Here is a 19,142-nt window from a genome sequence, read left to right as displayed (position 1 = left end):
TGGACCCAGATGAGGTATGAGCGTGAAAGTCACACAGCAGGCAGATTCGATGTGGAACAGCAGGTGGATGCTGGGACACGTTATGTATTTTGTATTCATCTTGACCGCCATCATCTATGTCTCCACAAAACGCAAAAGCGACACTCTCGGGTCCAGAAGGGATGCCTGAACCTTTTCTAGCCAGGTCCACATCCAGAAAAAAAAATACAGCATACTTTGATGCATTCTGCACATTAAATGCTAAAACCAATTCAATTTAGTCAGACTGATAAGCTCGCTAAACCAGTGTTTTTCAACCTTTTCTGAGCCATTGAAAAAATCCCGAGGCACATCACCAGCAGACAACATAAAAAAAATGAAACTCAGCAGCCGATATTGACAATAAAAAAGTTGTTCTCGCAATTTTTGGATATGAATTCAAACCATAACCAAGCATGCATCGCTATAGCTTTTGTCTCAAAGTAGGTGTACATAGGGATGATGTTTGATAAGGAATTATCGAGTTCGAGCCCATTATCGAATCCTCTTATCGAACCGATTCCTTATCGATTCTCTTATCGAGTCCAGATAGGTTGTTGTATATGGGAAAAAACACACAATATTTGGTTTAACAAAAGCTCACTTTTATTATATAATAAAAAATAAAATCTAATAAATAAATAAATATTGACTGTTACCCACCTAAAAAAATAAAATAAATAAATATTGACTGTTGTTACCCAAAGTATATTAAGTGGGATTTTTCAGAGAAACAAATATATACAGTAACACAAAAACAACCTGTCTCTGTGATCACCATAGGTGTATAAATAATAATATAGTGTTAAATAAAATCAGTCCCTTGGGCACAAAACTGAAAATAATACAGCTCTCCAAAAAGTGCACTTCTGCTGCTATTGGAACATAACTGTTTGTTATGATGCTTTGACATTTTTGCACTTTATTTCTTTATTGAAAGAAAATTCTATGAAGAGAAAAGTTGTTTGCAAATGTGGTTACAATGCTAAAAAAATGAAAAGTTAAAGCTAAAAAAAAGAAATACACTTTATTGAGTTAACATTATTTCTTTATAGGGGGAAAAATGTTATGAGCGAGAGAATATAACAACTACACTACCCAGCATGCAACGGGAGTTACGAGCATGCGCGGTAGCCCCGAAAAGTGTTGCATGTTGCCACGCTGTGAAAGTAAACGTCAAGAACTCAGCCAACACGCCTCGTCTGCATTATTTATAATTAGACAGACAACACATCTACAGTGTGATTTTGTTTTGTTTACAAGTAAAGAAAAACAAAAGTTAAAAAAGGGAGATGTGTTGTATATATATGTATGTGCTGCGGTTGTTTTAAGAACGTTGCGACAGCTGCCGTAAAGGAGGTGCGTTGCTAGCCTGGTTGCTATGTTTCCGGTTGGTCGTAAAAGTGTTGGTCATGTGTTTTATCCTGCTAAAATCTCTCAGTAAAGTTATTGGATGGATTATAGCTTTTGTTTTGAACTTTATTACACCTTGGAGCGCTTTTTCCCGTCCATTGTTTTCCTGCTTTCGCTATCTGCGCCTAATGACTGAGCTACGTGATGTCAATTCTTGTGATGTCCCACGGAGCATTTCTAGTCGGGACGGGATTCGAATAAAGAATCAACTCTTTTCCTTTACTATAGTGGTCTCGATAACGGGTACCGGTTCTCAAAAAGGGATTCGAGTCCGAGGACTCTGTTCTTTTCTTATCAAACAACCGGGAAAACCGGTTTGGAGTATCATCCCGAGGTGTACAGTCACCACCTGTCACATCACGCCGTGACTTATTTGGAGTTTTTTTTTGCTGTTTTCCTGTGTGTAGTGTTTTAGTTCTTTTCTTGCGCTCCTAATTTATTGTTGATTGTCATGTTCCGATGTACTTTGTGGACGCCGTCTGCTGCTCCACACGCTGTAAGTCTTTGCTGTCGTCCAGCATTCCGTTTTTGTTGACTTTGCAGCCAGTTCAGTTTTAGCTTCGTTTAGCATAGCCTTCCCTAAGCTTCAATGCCTTTTTTTAGCGGCACTCGCCTTTTGTTTATTTTTGGTTCAAGCGTTAGATACCTTTTTACCTGAACACTGCCTTCCGCTGTCCATCTACTGATATGGAAGAGTATTACACGGTTACTCTGCCGAACTCTACACAGCACAGACACTCAACAAAGGCACATTTGCGGATTATAACTACTGGTTTGCAAAAAATATTTTTAACCCAAATAGGTGAAATGACATAATCTCCCACGGCACACCAGACGGTATCTCACGGCACACTGGTTGAAAAAAACTGGGTTAAATCCTCAGTGAAGGCCCACGTATGAAATGCACTGTAGAATAGTAGTGGTACTAGTAACCCCCCAGGAATACATGAAGGCACTCTAGTGGGTACTTAGTTAGAAACATACTGCATATATAATGGGAAAACCACTTAAGAACCACTGGAAAAGGCAACGGCCCCCAGTACCAACAGAACATTCCAAGTACTTACTGCTCTCTTGCATTCTGGCCACAAAGCCGGTCAAGGGTATCTGCGGAGTCAGCTGGACCATCGGAGGCGGCGGAGGGGCCACAGACACTAGAGCGGCAACCGACCAGGCGACATGAGGCGGTGGCGGAAAGAATGGGGGGGGGTGTGGAGGGCCGAGAGAAAGAGAAGCGGGTGAAAAAGAGGCACAAAACAAGTGGGTGACCATAGAACAGAAATATAAAGCTTGGGAGTGAGCAAAATAGATCCTTTGTGTTTACATCTAGGCTTTAGTACAGCAAGGTCAGTGAGAGCAGCAATAAAGCACTACACGACTATAAGAGCAAGGTGAAAATGCAATTGTGATAAGAAAGACATGGCACGTCTTTGTTTTCCAGGCGGTCTCCACATTAAAAAGGTATTTTATCCTGTACAGACGTCCTCTGTTTAGTGGCTTGTCATTGTATTTATTAGAGATGTCGATAAATGCTTTAAAATGTAATATCGGAAATTATCGGTATCGGTTTCAAAAAGTAAAATGTATGACTTTTTAAAACGCCGCTGTGTACACGGACGTAGGGAGAAGTACAGAGCGCCAATAAACCTTAAAGGCACTGCCTTTGCATGCCGGCCCGATCACATAATATCTTCGGCTTTTCACACACACAAGGCATACTTGGTCAACAGCCATACAGGTCACACCGGGGGTGTCCGTATAAACAACTTTAACACTGTTACATGTGAACCCACACCAAACAAGAATGACGAACACATTTTCGGGAGAACATCCGCACCGTAACACAACATAAACACAACAGAGCAAATACCCAGAACCCCTTGCAGCACTAACTCTTCCGGGACGCTACAATATACACCCCTCGCTATCCCCTAAACCACCCCGCCCACCTCAGCCTCCTCATGCTCTCTCAGGGAGAGCATGTCCCCAAAAAAAATAATGCACTTTGTGACTTCAATAATAAATATGGCATTTTTTTCCCATAACTTGAGTTGATTTATTTTGGAAAACCTTTGTTACATTGTTTAATGCATCCAGCGGGGCATCACAACAAAATTAGGCATAATAATGTGTTAATTCCACGACTGTATATATCGGTATCGGTTGATATCGGAATCGGTAATTAAGAGTTCGACAATATCGGAATATCGGCAAAAAAGCCATTATCGGCCTTGGCATGTCACTATTAGAACTATCTTTCTTTTGGGGTTTTTTACCTAAAAGTACGTTTTTTGGCAAACACATATGCCTTACAATCAGGTAATTATGTTTATTTTAAAGAAAAACACATTGATTTATACTGTTGTATCACTCCCCGACAAACTTAAGAGCTAGTGCTGAAAGTAACCAAACCTAACCCCCCCGCCCCGACCCCCGGATTGTAAATAATGTAAATAATTCAATGTATATACTCTGATGATTAACTTGTGTGATGACTGTATTATGATGATAGTATATATTTATACCATGAATTGATTAACATGGACCCCGACTTAAACACAGTGTTTCCCACACATTCATTTATTCGTGGCGGCCCACCACGAAAGAATTACGTCCGCCACAAATAAAAAAATTAAAAAAAAAGGTTTTAATTTTTTTATTTTTTTATTATTTTTTTTTTTGTCCTGTCCAGCTTCTCAGGCAAATCATATAGTTGATGTAGATGACCATATAGGCTGTTCAGATTTACTTTACAAAAGAGAAGTGTAGGATACTTCTCTTGTTGCCTTATTTGTATTTGACCACTACTGTTTTCTGTTTATTTGTTACTGACTGTGGCAGGACACCTCTGCCTCTGTTTCACTTTATGTTGCTGGTAAATAATATGGTTGTAGTAGTAGGCTAAAGTTAAATTATTTAGTATGCACTAATTAAAGGGGCAGAGCTTTAAGAGACATTTTAGCTTTTATATTTTATAAGATATATTTTTTGTAAGAACCACAATTAATAAATATATTTCAGTGAATAACTTATTGTTCAAATCTGTATATAAATATGTACATAAAGTGTTGTAATTATATTGTAAAATGGATGGATGGATGGACGTTTAAAACAAAACTGTTATTATTAATTAGTAAGTATACATTTTTTGAGCCTTTTTAGAGAAAATCATATCGTTGTAGTAAATTATGCAAATTGATCGATGATGTCATGGTGACCACGCCCATAGCCACGCCCCCAACGCCACAGGTATCTTGGCAGTTTATGGGAAACACTGAAACAAGTTGAAAAACTTATTGGGCTGTTACCATTTAGTGGTCAATTGTACGGAACATGTACTGTACTGGGCAATCTACTAATACAAGTTTCAATCAATCAATCAATCAATCAAAGTGCCGCACCATGGGATGGGGTATTTAGCTCATGCTCGTAGACCCAGGTTCGGGTCCCGAGGGCAATGTCGTTACTAGGATTCTCACCTAAATGTTAGACCTGGGAATGTTCAAAAGTGTATCGCTGAAATAGAAGGGGGTTATAATTCAAAAGGTTGTACGCACAACACAAAAAAAGTGTGTGGGGTTAAACTATGGAACAGTTTGAATGTGGCCTTAGAAGAATGTCCAACCTTAGTTTGGCATGATTTTCAAAATATGCAAGAATGAAGGTTTCTAACAATCACACAGCATTTACATTAGTATTATTATTACTCTTATACTTATTTGGGTAGTTATTTACTGGTACTAGTTATTGGTTGGAGCTAGCATCACTTAGTACTTGTCTATGTACAGCAGGGGTCACCAACGCGGTGCCCGCGGGCACCAGGTAGCCCGTAAGGACCAGATGAGTAGCCCGCTGGCCTGTTCTAAAAATAGCTCAAATAGCAGCACTTACCAGTGAGCTGCCTCTATTTTTTTTAATTGTATTTATTTACTAGCAAGCTGGTCTCGCTTTGCCCGACATTTTTAATTCTAAGAGAGACAAAACTCAAATAGAATTTGAAAATCCAAGAAAATATTTTAAAGACTTGGTCTTCACTTGTTTAAATACATTCATTAATTTTGTTTTACTTTGCTTCTTATTACTTTCAGAAAGACAATTTTAGAGAAAAAATACAACCTTAAAAATGATTTTAGGATTTTTAAACACATATACCTTTTTACCTTTTGAATCCCTTCCTCTTCTTTCCTGACAATTTAGATCAATGTTCAAGTAATTTTTTATTTTTTTATTGTAAAGAATAATAAATACATTTTAATTTAATTTTTCATTTTAGCTTCTGTTTTTTCGACGAAGAATATTTGAGAAATATTTCTTCAAACTTATTATGATTAAAATTCAAAAAAATTATTCTGGCAAATCTAGAAAATCTGTAGAATCTAATTTAAATCTTATTTCAAAGTCTTTTGAATTTCATTTAAAATTTTTGTTCTGGAAAATCTAGAAGAAATAATGATTTGTCTTTGTTAGAAATATAGCTTGGTCCAATTTGTTATATATTCTAACAAAGTGCAGATTGGATTTTAACCTATTTAAAACATGTCATCAAAATTCTAAAATTAATCTTTATCAGGAAAAATTACTAATGATGTTCCATAAATTCTTTTTTTAATTTTTTCAAAAAGATTCGAATTAGCTAGTTTTTGTCTTCTTTTTTTCGGTTAAATTTTGAATTTTAAAGAGTCGAAATTGAAGATAAACTATGTTTCAAAATGTAATTGTCATTTTTTTCGTGTTTTCTCCTCTTTTAAACCGTTCAATTAAGTGTAAATATCGTTAATTATTAATAATAACATACAGTTAAAGGTAAATTGAGCAAATTGGCTATTTCTGGCAATTTATTTAAGTGTGTATCAAACTGGTAGCCCTTCGCATTAATCAGTACCCAAGAAGTAGCTCTTGGTTTCAAAAAGGTTGGTGACCCCTGATGTACAGTATGTGCCTATATATATGTGTATATTGTAGACCGGCAAATTCATCATTGTACAAACCCCAAAACCAGTGAAATTGGCACGTTGTGTAAATGGTAAATAAAAACAAAATACGATGATTTGCAAATCCCTTTCAACTTATATTCAATTGAAAAGACTGCAAAGACAAGATATTTAACATTCGAACTGGGAAACTATGTTATTTTTTGCAAAAATTGGCTCATTTGGAATTTGATGCCTCGCAACATGTTTCAAAAAAGCTGGCACGAGTGGCAAAAAAGACAGAGAAAGTTGAGGAACGCTCATCAAACACTTATTTGGAACATCCCACAGGTGAACAGGCTAATTGGGAACAGGCGGGTGCCATGATTGGGTATAAAAACAGCTTCCATGAAATGCTCAGTCATTCACAAACAAGGACGGGGCGAGGGTCACCACTTTGTCAACAAATGCGTGAGCAAATTGTTTAAGAACAACATTTCTCAACAAGCTCTTGCAAGGAATGTAGGGATTTCACCGTCTACGGTCTGTAATATCATCAAAAGGTTCAGAGAATCCGGAGAAATCACTGCACGTAAGCGATAATACTACAGACATTCGATCCCTCAGGCGGTACTGCATGACAAAGCGACATCAGTGTGTAAAGGATATCACCACATGGGCTCAGGAACGCTTCAGAAAACCACTGTCAGTAACTACAGTTGGTCGCTACATCTGTAAATGCACGTTTAAACTCTACTATGCAAAGCCACAGCTATTTATCAACAACACCCAGCTGGGCCCGAGCTCATCTAAGAGCTTTTCCAAAGTGGAAAAGTGTTCTGTTGTCTGACGAGTCCACATTTCTAATTGTTTTTGGAAACCGTGGACGTAGTGTCCTCCGGAATCTAAGATGGACTGATGCATAGTGGAAAAGTGTTCCATTAAATTCTAAGTTAATGATTATTTGCAAAAAAGTTGGAACATTAAATATCTTGTCTTTGCAGTCTACTCAATTGAATATAAGTTGAAAAGGATTTGCAAATCATTGTATTCTGTTTTTATTTACGAATTACACAACGTGCCAACTTCACTGGTGTTGTTTTTTGTACATAATAATAGAGATGATAAGAAGGCTAGTTATTCCATTTTTTTTTTTTTTTAAATGGGTTGGAGTAAATAAGTTTGACTTCTAGCATTTGTTTCTATTTCTGTACTTTACTGAAATGTTATTAGGATGATTTCCTCTTTATAATCATTCATTTTGCTTAGTTTCTACCACGTCCGAAATAAACTACTAGATTAAACTAAATGGAATTTCCTTGGCTGACTGATTTGAAATAAAAGCAGAATAAACATGGAAAGAGACTTTATGCAAAAACACAATACATCCTGCACATGCTTGGTATATCAGACTAATAAATTGTTCTGCATCTCCCGGACATCACTGCATGTTCCCTCACATATACCCTGTAATCAACCCCTGTAATGACAGGTGTGTGACCACAAAACATGTGCTGCCTACTGTAAATTACTACCATTTGGAAGACAATGTCCTCGTTGTAGTAGCTGACCGATGGGTCACTCCCGACTCCCATATAAGACACAAAACCACCTCTGTGCCTGATTTATATTGTCCTGTGTGAGAGGGAAGCAACTAGTGGAAAATGGCAAGATAAAAACTGTACTCTTCTGGGTTTTATGAGCCTGGAACTGTCCGTTTTTTTCCCCAGCCGATAAGAAGGCAATCAGAAATAATGTCTGTGAATACCGTCACGGTATGCTTGGGGGGAATTGGATTGATCGGATTTTCCTAGAAGACGTTCTGCCTCTAAAAGGGTGGACGTGCCTCGACAGGAATGCTTTCGGTCTATTGTGGCGAAGCAACAGCTGTTAGGATACGGAGACGAGCGACCTCTGGCCGCGCAACAACGGTCGTTAGGGGGGGAATCACCCTTTTTAGCATTCCGTTCAGTTGCGTCAACGGCACAGGTGCCTCCTTGAGCTGTCCGATCGGAATTTCTGAGCATGAACGGACAAAGCCTGTTCGGATCGGAGGCAATCTGAAGAGTCTAACTGCGATCAATTCAAGAGTACCGTATTTTTCGGACTATAAGGCGCGCTTAAAATCCTTTCATTTTCTCAAAACTCGACAGTGCGCCTTATAACCCGGTGCGCCTGATGTACAAATAATTCTGGTTGTGCTTACCGACCTCAAAGCTATTTTCTTTCCATGTTTATTCTGCTTTTATTTCAAATCTGTCAGCCAAGGAAATTCCATTTAGTTGAATCTAGTAGTTTATTTCGGACATGGCAAAAACTAAGCAAAATAAGTCATTATAAAAAGGAAATCATCCTAATAACATTTCAGTAAAGTACAGAAATAGAAACAAATACTAGAAGTCAAACTTATTTACTCCAACCCATTTTTTTTTTTTTACAGTAGATGGCAGTCACACATAAGAGATAGGTGTAGACTGCAATATAATTTTATTTGGTACACGGTGTAATGATAAGTGTGACCAGTAGATGGCAGTCACACATAAGAGATAGGTGTAGACTGCAATATCATTTTATTTAGTACACGGTGTAATGATAAGTGTGACCAGTAGATGGCAGTCACACATAAGAGATAGGTGTAGACTGCAATATCATTTTATTTAGTACACGGTGTAATGATAAGTGTGACCAGTAGATGGCAGTCACACGTAAGAGATAGGTGTAGACTGCAATATAATTTTATTTGGTACACGGTGTAATGATAAGTGTGACCAGTAGATGGCAGTCACACATAAGAGATCGGTGTAGACTGCAATATAATTTTATTTAGTACACGGTGTAATGACAAGTGTGACCAGTAGATGGCAGTCACACATAAGAGATACGCGTAGACTGCAATGTAATTTTATTTGGTACATGGTGTAATGTTAAGTGTGACTAGTAGATGGCAGTCACACATAAGAGATAGGTGTAGACGGCAATATAATTTTATTTGGTACACGGTGTAATGATACGTGTGACTAGTAGATGGCAGTCACACATAAGAGATAGGTGTAGACTGCAATATCATTTTATTTGGTACACAGTCTAATGATAAGTGTGACCAGTAGATGGCAGTCACACATAAGAGATAGGTGTAGACTGCAATATAATTTTATTTAGTACACGTGTAATGATAAGTGTGACCAGTAGATGGCAGTCACACATAAGAGATAGGTGTAGACTGCAATATAATTTTATTTGGTACACGGTGTAATGATACGTGTGACCAGTAGATGGCAGTCACACATAAGAGATAGGTGTAGACTGCAATATAATTTTATTTGGTACACGGTGTAATGATACGTGTGACCAGTAGATGGCAGTCACACATAAGAGATAGGTGTAGACTGCAATATAATTTTATTTTCTACATGGTGTAATGATAAGTGGGACCAGTAGATGGCAGTCACACATAAGAGATAGGTATAGACTGCAATATAATTTTATTTGGTACACGGTGTAATGATATGTGTGACCAGTAGATGGCAGTCACACATAAGAGATAGGTGTAGACTGCAATATAATTTCATTTGGTACACGGTGTAATGATAAGTGTGACCAGTAGATGGCAGTCACACATAAGAGATAGGTGTAGATTGCAATATAATTTTATTTGGTACACGGTGTAATGACACATGTGACCAGTAGATGGCAGTCACACATAAGAGATAGGTGTAGACTGCAATATAATTTTATTTGGTGCACAGTGTAATGACAAGTGTGACCAGTAGATGGCAGTCACACATAAGAGATAGGTGTAGACAGCAATATAATTTTATTTGGTACTTGGTGTAATGATAAGTGTGACCAGTAGATGGCAGTCACACATAAGAGATAGGTGTAGACGGCAATATAATTTTATTTGGTACACGGTGTAATGATACGTGTGACCAGTAGATGGCAGTCACACATAAGAGATAGGTGTAGACTGCAATATAATTTTAACTAAAACGCACCTCTTCCTGAGGGCGTTTTAGTGTTGTACCGAATATGATTCATTAGTATCGCGGAACTATACTAGTACCGGTATACCACACAACCCTATACTGTACTATATTGCTTGGATTTTACTGACGTCACATCCCGACTATTACATTTGCGTGGTGGTCAAGCTGGCTTAGTTCTCAATGGGTACTAGGCGCCATTTAGCCTTTCTCGAAGAAAAAAAAGCCCTATGCTTGTGTTGTTTTCGGCTGTACGAATCGTTTCAAAACGCGAGAAGGACGGACGTTTCTTCAGAGTTCCTCGAGAGGTTACCGTGTCAAAAAGGGACGGGAGAGTGCAAGATTTTACGAAACGACGACACAGTCCAAGAATGCACAAGTTTGCCATGCCAGCTAAAAACAGTGGTATCGTTTTTCCACTCCATTTCATTTGTTCCATTTTTTATATGCTATAAAAAAAACATATAACTGTATATATGAAAAGGTACAAATGCATGGAAAATACAGTTACCTGAGTTTTGTGGGAAGGCCGGACCCCCGTTGATTTGGGGCTGCTGAGAAGATAGAGAGGGAGCACGGCGGTATGTCCCTGTGGCCGACACCATGGAGGCCGAGGAGGTGGTGGAGGAGCTGTGGCGCGAGATCTGTCGGGAGATGGTGCCAAACTGGGACATGGGGATCGGGCCGAGCCCCGGACCTTGGGGCACTGAAGCAGAGGACGTCACCACTGCGGGAGGAGGAAGAGCATCTTTAGCCTGTTGCTTCAAATAGTAAATATAAAGTTGGGATTTTTTCTGTCAAGAAGTCGGGATTTTTTCTGTCAAAAAGTCGGGATTTTTTCAGTCAAAAAATCTGGATTTTTTTCTGTCAAAAAGGCGGAATGTTTTCTGTCAAAAAGTCAGGATTTTTTCTGTCAAAAAGTCAGGATTTTTTCTGTCAAAAAGTCAGGGTGATTTCTGTCAAAAATTCAGGATTTTTTCGGTAAAAAAGTCGGGATGTTTTCTGGCAAAAAGTCGGGATGTTTTCTGGCAAAAAGTCGGGATGTTTTCTGGCAAAAAGTCAGGATGTTTTCTGGCAAAAAGTCGGGATGTTTTCTGTCAAAAAGTCTGGATTTTTTCTGTCAAAGAGGTTTTTTTTTTCTGTCAAAATGTCTGGATTTTTGCTGTCAAAAAATCTGGATTTTTTTTCTGTCCGGAAACGGGGATTTTTTCTGTCAAAAAATCGGGATTCTTTCTGTCAAAAAGTCGGGATTTTTTCTGTCAAAAAGTCGGGATTTTTTTCTGTTAAAGAGGCGGGATGTTTTCTGTCAAAAAGTCAAGATTTTTTCTGTCAAAAAGTCAAGATTTTTTCTGTCAAAAAATCAGGATTTTTTTCTGTTAAAAAATCTGGATTTTTTTCTGTTAAAAAATCTGGAATTTTTCTGTAAAAAAATCTGAATTTTTTTCTGTAAAAAATCTGGATTTTTTCTGTCGAAAAGTCGGATTTTTTTTTGTCAAAAAGTCAGGATTTTTTTCTGTTAAAAAGTCAGGATTTTTTTCTGTCCAAAAGTATGGATTTTTTCTGTCAAAAAATCTGGATTTTTTTCTGTCAAAAAATCTGATTTTTTTTCTGTCAAAAAATCAGGATTTTTTTCTGTCAAAAAATGTGTCTGTGTTGAGTGCAGCTGAGACAAGACAAGTAGATCTCACAGCTGCGGGGACACACCTTGGCCAATACTGGGAGGGGACGGTGTAGGGACCGCTAAAGGGACACCCACGCCACTGCTCCCACTGTTTTCCCTGCCGCCACTTCCACCACTGCTGCCACTGCAAAAGAAAGTAATCAAACCATTCCATGAATACTCTAGACATCTTATCATTACATGCATTTATTCTCACTGCGCAGTATATGAACACATGTGCTTTATCCATGAATCCTTTACAGTTTTTATACACACATGTGGTCAACTCTACCTGTGTGTCCTGGGCCTCTGATTTAGCGAGGCTGTGCGTGCAGGGCTCTGCTGGCTGCCCAGCCGGGCCGGGCTGGTCATGTAGTCGTTGGGCACCACTGGAGGCTTCACAGGTTCCAGGGTCTTGTAGGGGGTGTTGCGCCTGTACAGGATAGAGATCACCATACAAATAATGGTAATTTACACTATGTGACTAATGTCTTGCAGGATTTAACAGTAGATCAGACCTGGACAAATTAAGGCCCGGGGTGGGACGTTCATATGTTGTCAATATTCAGTGTTTTATCGTTCATAGTTAATATTGCAAACCCACATTCTTTATTTTCATGTACATTCTGGGTGTCTCATTCCATAAAAACATTTTAAATTCCATTCCGTTTTTAAGGTGGCCTGTCATACCCTTTTTAGCAATCAATCAAACATTATTGTATATATATATATATATATATATATATATATATATATATATATATATATATATATATATATATATATATATATATATACATATATATATATACATATATACATATATATATATATATATATATATATATATATATATATATATATATATATATATATATATATATATATATATATATATATATATATATATATATATATATGTATACATATGTGTGTGTGTGTATATGTATATATAGATAGATATACCGGACCCCAGACACATTTTTATCTCTAAATTTGGCCCCCCGAGTCATAATAATTGCCCAGGCCTGCAGTAGGTCATAAATTATCAAGGTCAGAACATGCCCAGGATGTGTGCGCAGAAATGGGAAGAACAATCACAATGATTAATAAGTATGCATATTTTTTGACAAGCAGTTATTGTACAGGCTCTGATGTTATCAAACATTGGCTACTGTCCAACTATATGGTCCAATACCATCTCAGAAATTATAAAGTTACAAATCATACGAAACAGAGCAGTACGACTGGTACTTCATGGTAACTTTTACATCAGCAGTAAATTAATGCATCATAAATTAATTGGTCCATGATAGACTACTATAGACTTTAATATCTTTATTTAGAACGGCTTCGGACATTGAAATTCACTACATTCTTAACAGAATTTATTGTTTAGTTCGGATAAACATAATCATGCCAGCAGATATGTTTCTTCAAACAAATGCATTTTACCTAAGATAGCAACAAAATGTATGAATAGATTATCGTTCGCGATTTTCGAAATATAGGGAATGTGGGACACCGGCCGGTAGTTTACCATGAGGTCAGGATCGAGGTTAGGTCTTTTGAGCAGAGGATGAATAACCGCTTTTTTGAATGGTAGGGGAACGGTGCCAGAGGAAAGTGATAAGTTTATAATATTTAGCACTGATGGTACTAATATTACAAACAGTTCCTTGATAAGTTTCCCAGGAAGTGGGTCAAGTAAACATGTTGTTTGTTTTATCCCATTTACACGCCGCAGGAGTTCCTCTAATGTTATTTCATCAAAAAGAGAGAGACTATTTTGGAGGGCAATATCCGTCGTATATACATTCGTACCTGTGTTAATAGAACCCAGTTGTAGCTTGGATGCGTTGTCTTTAATCTGCTTTCTAATGAGATTTTTTTCTGTCAAAAAGTCTGGATTTTTTCTGTCAAAAAGGCGGGATTTTTCTGTCAAAAAGGCGGGATTTTTTCTGTCAAAAAGGCGGGATTCTTTCTGTCAAAAAGCCCAGACTTTTTTCTGTCAAAAAGCCCAGACTTTTTTCTGTCAAAATGTCGGGATTTTTTCTGTCAAAAAGTCTGGATTTTTTTCTGTCAAGAAGTCAGGATTTTCTTCTGTCAAAAAATCAGGATTTTTTTCCATCCAAAATTTGGAATTTTTCTCTTTTAAAAAATCTGGATTTTTTGTCTTTTAAAAAATCTGGATTTTTTCTGTCCAAAAATCGGGATTTTTTACTGTTAAAAGGTCGGGATTCTTTCTGTCAAAAAGCCCAGACTTTTTTCTGTCAAAAAGCCCAGACTTTTTTCTGTCAAAATGTCGGGATTTTTTCTGTCAAAAAGTCTGGATTTTTTTCTGTCAAGAAGTCAGGATTTTCTTCTGTCAAAAAATCAGGATTTTTTTCCATCCAAAATTTGGAATTTTTCTCTTTTAAAAAATCTGGATTTTTTGTCTTTTAAAAAATCTGGATTTTTTCTGTCCAAAAATCGGGATTTTTTACTGTTAAAAGGTCAGCAATTTGTCTGTCAAAAAGTCAGCATTTTTTACTGTTAAAAAGTCTGGATTTTTCTGTCAAAAAGTCTGGATTTTTCTGTCAAAAAGTCTGGACTTTTTTCTCTGTTAAAAAGTCCGGATTTTTTTCTGTCAAAATGTCCGAATTTTTTTCTGTCAAAAAATCGAGATTTTTCCTGTCAAAAAAATCGGGATTTTTTTCTGTCAAAAAAATCGGGATTTTTTTCTGTCAAAATTTTGGGATTATTTTGTCAAAATGCCGGGATTTTTTCTGTCAAAAAGTCGTAATTTTTAACTGTAAAAATTCTAGATTTTTTCTGTCAAAAAGTCGGGATTTTTTACCATCCAAAATTTGGGATTTTTCTCTTTTAAAAAATATGGATTTTTTCTGTCCAAAAATCTGGATTTTTTACTGTTAAAAGGTCGGCATTTTTTCTGTCCAAAAATCTGGATTTTTTTACTGTTAAAAGGTCTGCATTTTTTCTGTCAAAACGTCGGCATTTTTTCTGTCAAAAAGTCGGCATTTTTTACTGTTAAAAAGTCGGCATTTTTTACTGTCAAAAAGTCTGGATTTTTTTCTCTGTTAAAAAGTCGGTATTTTTTTCTGTCAAAAATATCGGATTTTTTTCTGTCAAAAAAATCGGGATTTTTTTCTGTCAAAATTTCAGGGATTTTTTCTGTCAAAAAAATCGGGATTTTTTCCGTCAAAAAATCTGTATTTTTCTGTCAAAAAATCGGGATTTTTTTCTGTCAAAAAGTCTGGATGTTTTCTTTCAAAAAGTCTGGATGTTTTCTGTCAAAAAGTCAGGATTTTTACTGTGAAAAAGTCAGGATTTTTACTGTCAAAAAGTCAGGATTTTTTCCGTCAAAAAGTCGGCATTTTTTCCGTCAAAAAGTCGGCAGTTCAATTTTCTTATTAAAGAAATTCATAAAGTCATCTGCCAAGTGGGTGGAGCTACTGGGACGAGTCCCTTGTTGGGTTAGCGATGCTATTGTGCTAAACAAATATTTAGGATAGTTTTTGTTGAGGCGGATGATATTTGAGTAGTAATTAGCTTTAGCTAAGGTAAGCGTGCGTTTAGCAGTTATTAAACTAACACTCCATGCTTGATGGAAAACCTCAAGTTTAGTCGCGCGCCATTTACGTTCCAGCTTTCTACATGACAGTTTAAGAGGTCTAGTTTCTTCTGTAAAGTTTTGTCAGTAGAGTAGTTTCTATGATTCTTAACCATAGGGCCGGACTATTGTTGGGTCTACATCCAGTAGAGGGCGGCAAAAAAAATATCTGTTTCTGGCCCGCAGCAATACTCAGGTGCAATACACTTCTCCACCACTTGTGTCAGTAATGACAATATTAAACAAACATAAAGTCTGGAGCTAAAGTCATAAAGATTTCTTCAGTGCAAAAATTATGACTCATGTAGTGAAGCTGAATTTTCATTTGTTCTTTGATTTTATTGACATTTTAGATAAACATATTTATTAATAATTTAGTTAATTTTAGCACTACACACCTGTATGTACATTTATTTTTCATTAGTTATTCTTAAGTCCCTTTTTATGCAGTATATTTGGTTAGTACTGATTTTTCGAATCAGCCTGACCTAAGCCTAAGGTTTATGTGTTAACTAAATAATTAACTTTGTGATTGACACATGATTTCATATCATTTGACAAGTTTGTTAACTGTAAGTATGTTAGATATAAATATTGCATACAATTAAAATCAAGAGTAAGATTACTAATTCAGTATTAATATTTGAATGGTCCCCCGGGGGAGCACGGCGGTATGTCCCTGTAATGGTAAAGTTGGGCTCCTCGGTCAAAAACGTTAAGAACCCCTGGTGTGTTATATATATATTTTTTAAGAATTGTAAATGTAATTGTATGAACGTATGTCTGTATTAAATTAAATCCAAATTAAATTACGTCCAAATTAAATAAATAAACATACACTTAGTAGACTATAGGATCTAATCCACTATTAATTGATTACGAGGTGTGTCTCCATACCTTTGTCAATGGTGTTATTGACATACACAAGAATTCAGCCTTAAAGAGCCTAACTTGTTGATACAACCAGCTTTGAATGGTCATTTAAACCTTGAAATTGATCATTCAATCATGTCAAGCAGTAGTGTAATCACTCAAATTGTAACACAATCGTTTACACAGTAAAACACCAGTTGCTATATTAACTATGAACCCTTATTCAGACAGGTTCAGGGCTTACCCTAAGGTACCGCGGCCCCCCATTGGAGGGCTCGGTGGTTTCTGTGTTGGGGGGTTGGTCCGAGACAGCGTCCCTGTCCCTGTCCCTGCCCCTGCTCCTGTCCCTGGGTTTCCCCGTCCCGCAGCATTGTTCCCGTTTTGCTACAAGGGCAAAGACCAGGTAAAGAAAACTGTGTATGATCCGTTAACAAGACATCAGCGTATCACTTGCTGGGGAACATTAACATTGAGGGGTCACTAAGCAATATTTTCATGTATGGTTCATGGCTAAAGGTGATGAACGTTTATAAAACAATTGATGGAATGAATATAGTGAGTGCATGATGTTGAATACATTCTGATAGAGAAGAGGAAGGTAATTATCTCTTACCTTGGCTTTAAGCCACTGAATGCAAGTGAGAGAAGGCAGAAACAAGGAAATGCTCATTGGTTAATAGTTAAATAAGCAGCCATTTAGTTCAGAAACAGTAAGTGACAGGAAGGTATGAAATAAGTAGAGACGGGCGGGATAGCACATAGTGACCCTTGGATCCGACAACCAAAACAAAGGGGAAAATATTTCAGTAACTCAAGACTCAAGAGCAAAAACAAAGAAAAGAGCTTCTCCCTCTGGCAGGGAAATGTTGTCCTCTCAGAGACCTCTCCATCTCCTTCTGGCTGCCAAGAACCCTGTGGTGACACTTGACAACTGACTGTCCCGTTCTGCCAAGAAAGCTGTGACAACGGTAACAACAAGTAACGCTTTTTTACCGCTTTTAAGTAATGGTTCATCAACTCAAGACTGCAACAAAACAAATAATAATTTGGATGTACAGTCGTGGTCTTGAGTTTCCAATAATTTCTACAACTCTTTTTTTCGTGATAGAGTGATTGGAGCACATACTTGTTTCATCTGACATCACATGGACAAAAGATAAGACCTTCTGGAGGAAAGTTCTGTGGTCAGATGAAACAAAAAGTGAGCTGTTGGGCCACAATACCCAGCAATATGTTTGGAGGAGAAAAAGTGAGGCCTTTGTAGTGGATTCTCCAAGGCTTAAACAGCAACAAAAGTGAATTTAGTACAACAAGTTTATTTACTCATAGTCAAAAGTGCATAAGTTGGATTGTTTTGTCCCTGCAAACAAACGGCCGTCCTCCGGAGGACTCCCAAAAAGCAATCTCTCTCGAGTCCTGGTCTCCTGGGCATTTTTATCTGTTTCTTCGTGCGTCAGTCTGTTTTTCCTTGTGCGTCATGATTTTGTGGTCTCCGACATGTTTGTTTTGCAACATCCTTGAATCCCTTAATCATACTTAGACAATCAAAACATTCTGTAGACCGGTTGGCACGACTTAATATTCACTTTTGTCCCACACCCGGTCCATTCAATGGCACAGAATAGAAGAGAAATTAAAGGCCTACTGAAAGCCACTACTACCGACCACGCAGTCTGATAGTTTATACATCAATGATGAAATCTTAACATTGCAACACATGCCAATACGGCCGGGTTAACTTATAAAGTGACATTTTAAAATTCCCGGGAAATATCAGGCTGAAACATCGCGGTATGATGACGTATGCGCGTGACGAAGTCCGAGTAACGGAAGTTATGGTACCCCGTAGAATCCTATACAAAAAGCTCTGTTTTCATTTCATAATTCCACAGTATTCTGGACATCTTTTGCAATTTTTTTAATGAACAATGAAGGCTGCAAAGAAGACAGTTGTAGGTGGGATCAGTGTATTAGCAGCGGACTACAGCAACACAACCAGGAGGACTTTGTTGGCGCGCTAGCCGCGCTAGCCGCGCTAGCCGCGCTAGCCGCGCTAGCCGCCGACTTCACCTTGACTTCCTACATCTCCGGGCCGCCAAACGCATCGGGTGAAGTCCTTTGTCCTTCTGCCGATCGCTGGAACGCAGGTGAGCACGGGTGTTGATGAGCAAATGAGGGCTGGCTGGCGTAGGTGGAGAGCTAATGTTTTTAGCATAGCTCTGTGCAGTCTGGTTGCTAAGTTAGCTTCAATGGCGTTGTTAGCACAGCATTGTTAACCTTCGCCAGCCTGGAAAGCATTAACCGTGTATTTACATGTCCACGGTTTAATAGTATTGTTGATCTTCTATCTATACTTCCCGTAGGGGTTTATTTCTTTTGTTTCTATATGCAGTTAAAGCAAGATGCTATCACGTTAGCTCGTAGCTAAAGCATTTCGCCGATGTATTGTCGTGGAGATAAAAGGCACTGAATGTCCATTTCGCGTTCTCGACTCTCATTTTCAAGAGGATATAGTATCCGAGGTGGTTTAAAATACAAATCTGTGATCTACAATAGAAAAAGGAGAGTGTGGAATCCAATGAGCCAGCTTGTACCTAAGTTACGGTCAGAGCGAAAAAAGATACGTCCATCACTGCCTCTCAAGTCATTCACTGTAACGTTCCTCATCTACG

The 19,142-nt window shown here is 37.7% G+C and overlaps 1 protein-coding gene across 3 annotated transcripts in view; it reads right to left on the bottom strand.

The window, feature by feature from the left end:
* LOC133665061 (abl interactor 1-like) overlaps positions 1–19,142 on the bottom strand; it is an 82,157-nt gene that overhangs the window by 17,461 nt on the left and 45,554 nt on the right. The window contains exons 4-9 of one of the 3 annotated variants that reach the window (XM_062070223.1): positions 17,084–17,098; positions 16,715–16,854; positions 12,277–12,417; positions 12,029–12,129; positions 10,836–11,051; positions 2,499–2,585 (exon numbers count right to left, since the gene is read on the bottom strand). In XM_062070223.1, the coding sequence (XP_061926207.1) occupies positions 2,499–2,585; positions 10,836–11,051; positions 12,029–12,129; positions 12,277–12,417; positions 16,715–16,854; positions 17,084–17,098 (700 nt within the window). The remainder of the gene's footprint in view (positions 1–2,498; positions 2,586–10,835; positions 11,052–12,028; positions 12,130–12,276; positions 12,418–16,714; positions 16,855–17,083; positions 17,099–19,142) is intronic. The other 2 variants (XM_062070225.1, XM_062070224.1) reach the window with 2 other exon arrangements.

The sequence above is a fragment of the Entelurus aequoreus genome, linkage group LG14 (genome assembly GCF_033978785.1).
Source record: "Entelurus aequoreus isolate RoL-2023_Sb linkage group LG14, RoL_Eaeq_v1.1, whole genome shotgun sequence".
Classification (NCBI taxonomy): domain Eukaryota; kingdom Metazoa; phylum Chordata; class Actinopteri; order Syngnathiformes; family Syngnathidae; genus Entelurus; species Entelurus aequoreus.
The sequence above is the reverse complement of the archived record's forward strand: the minus strand, read 5'-3'. Positions and strand labels throughout refer to the sequence as shown.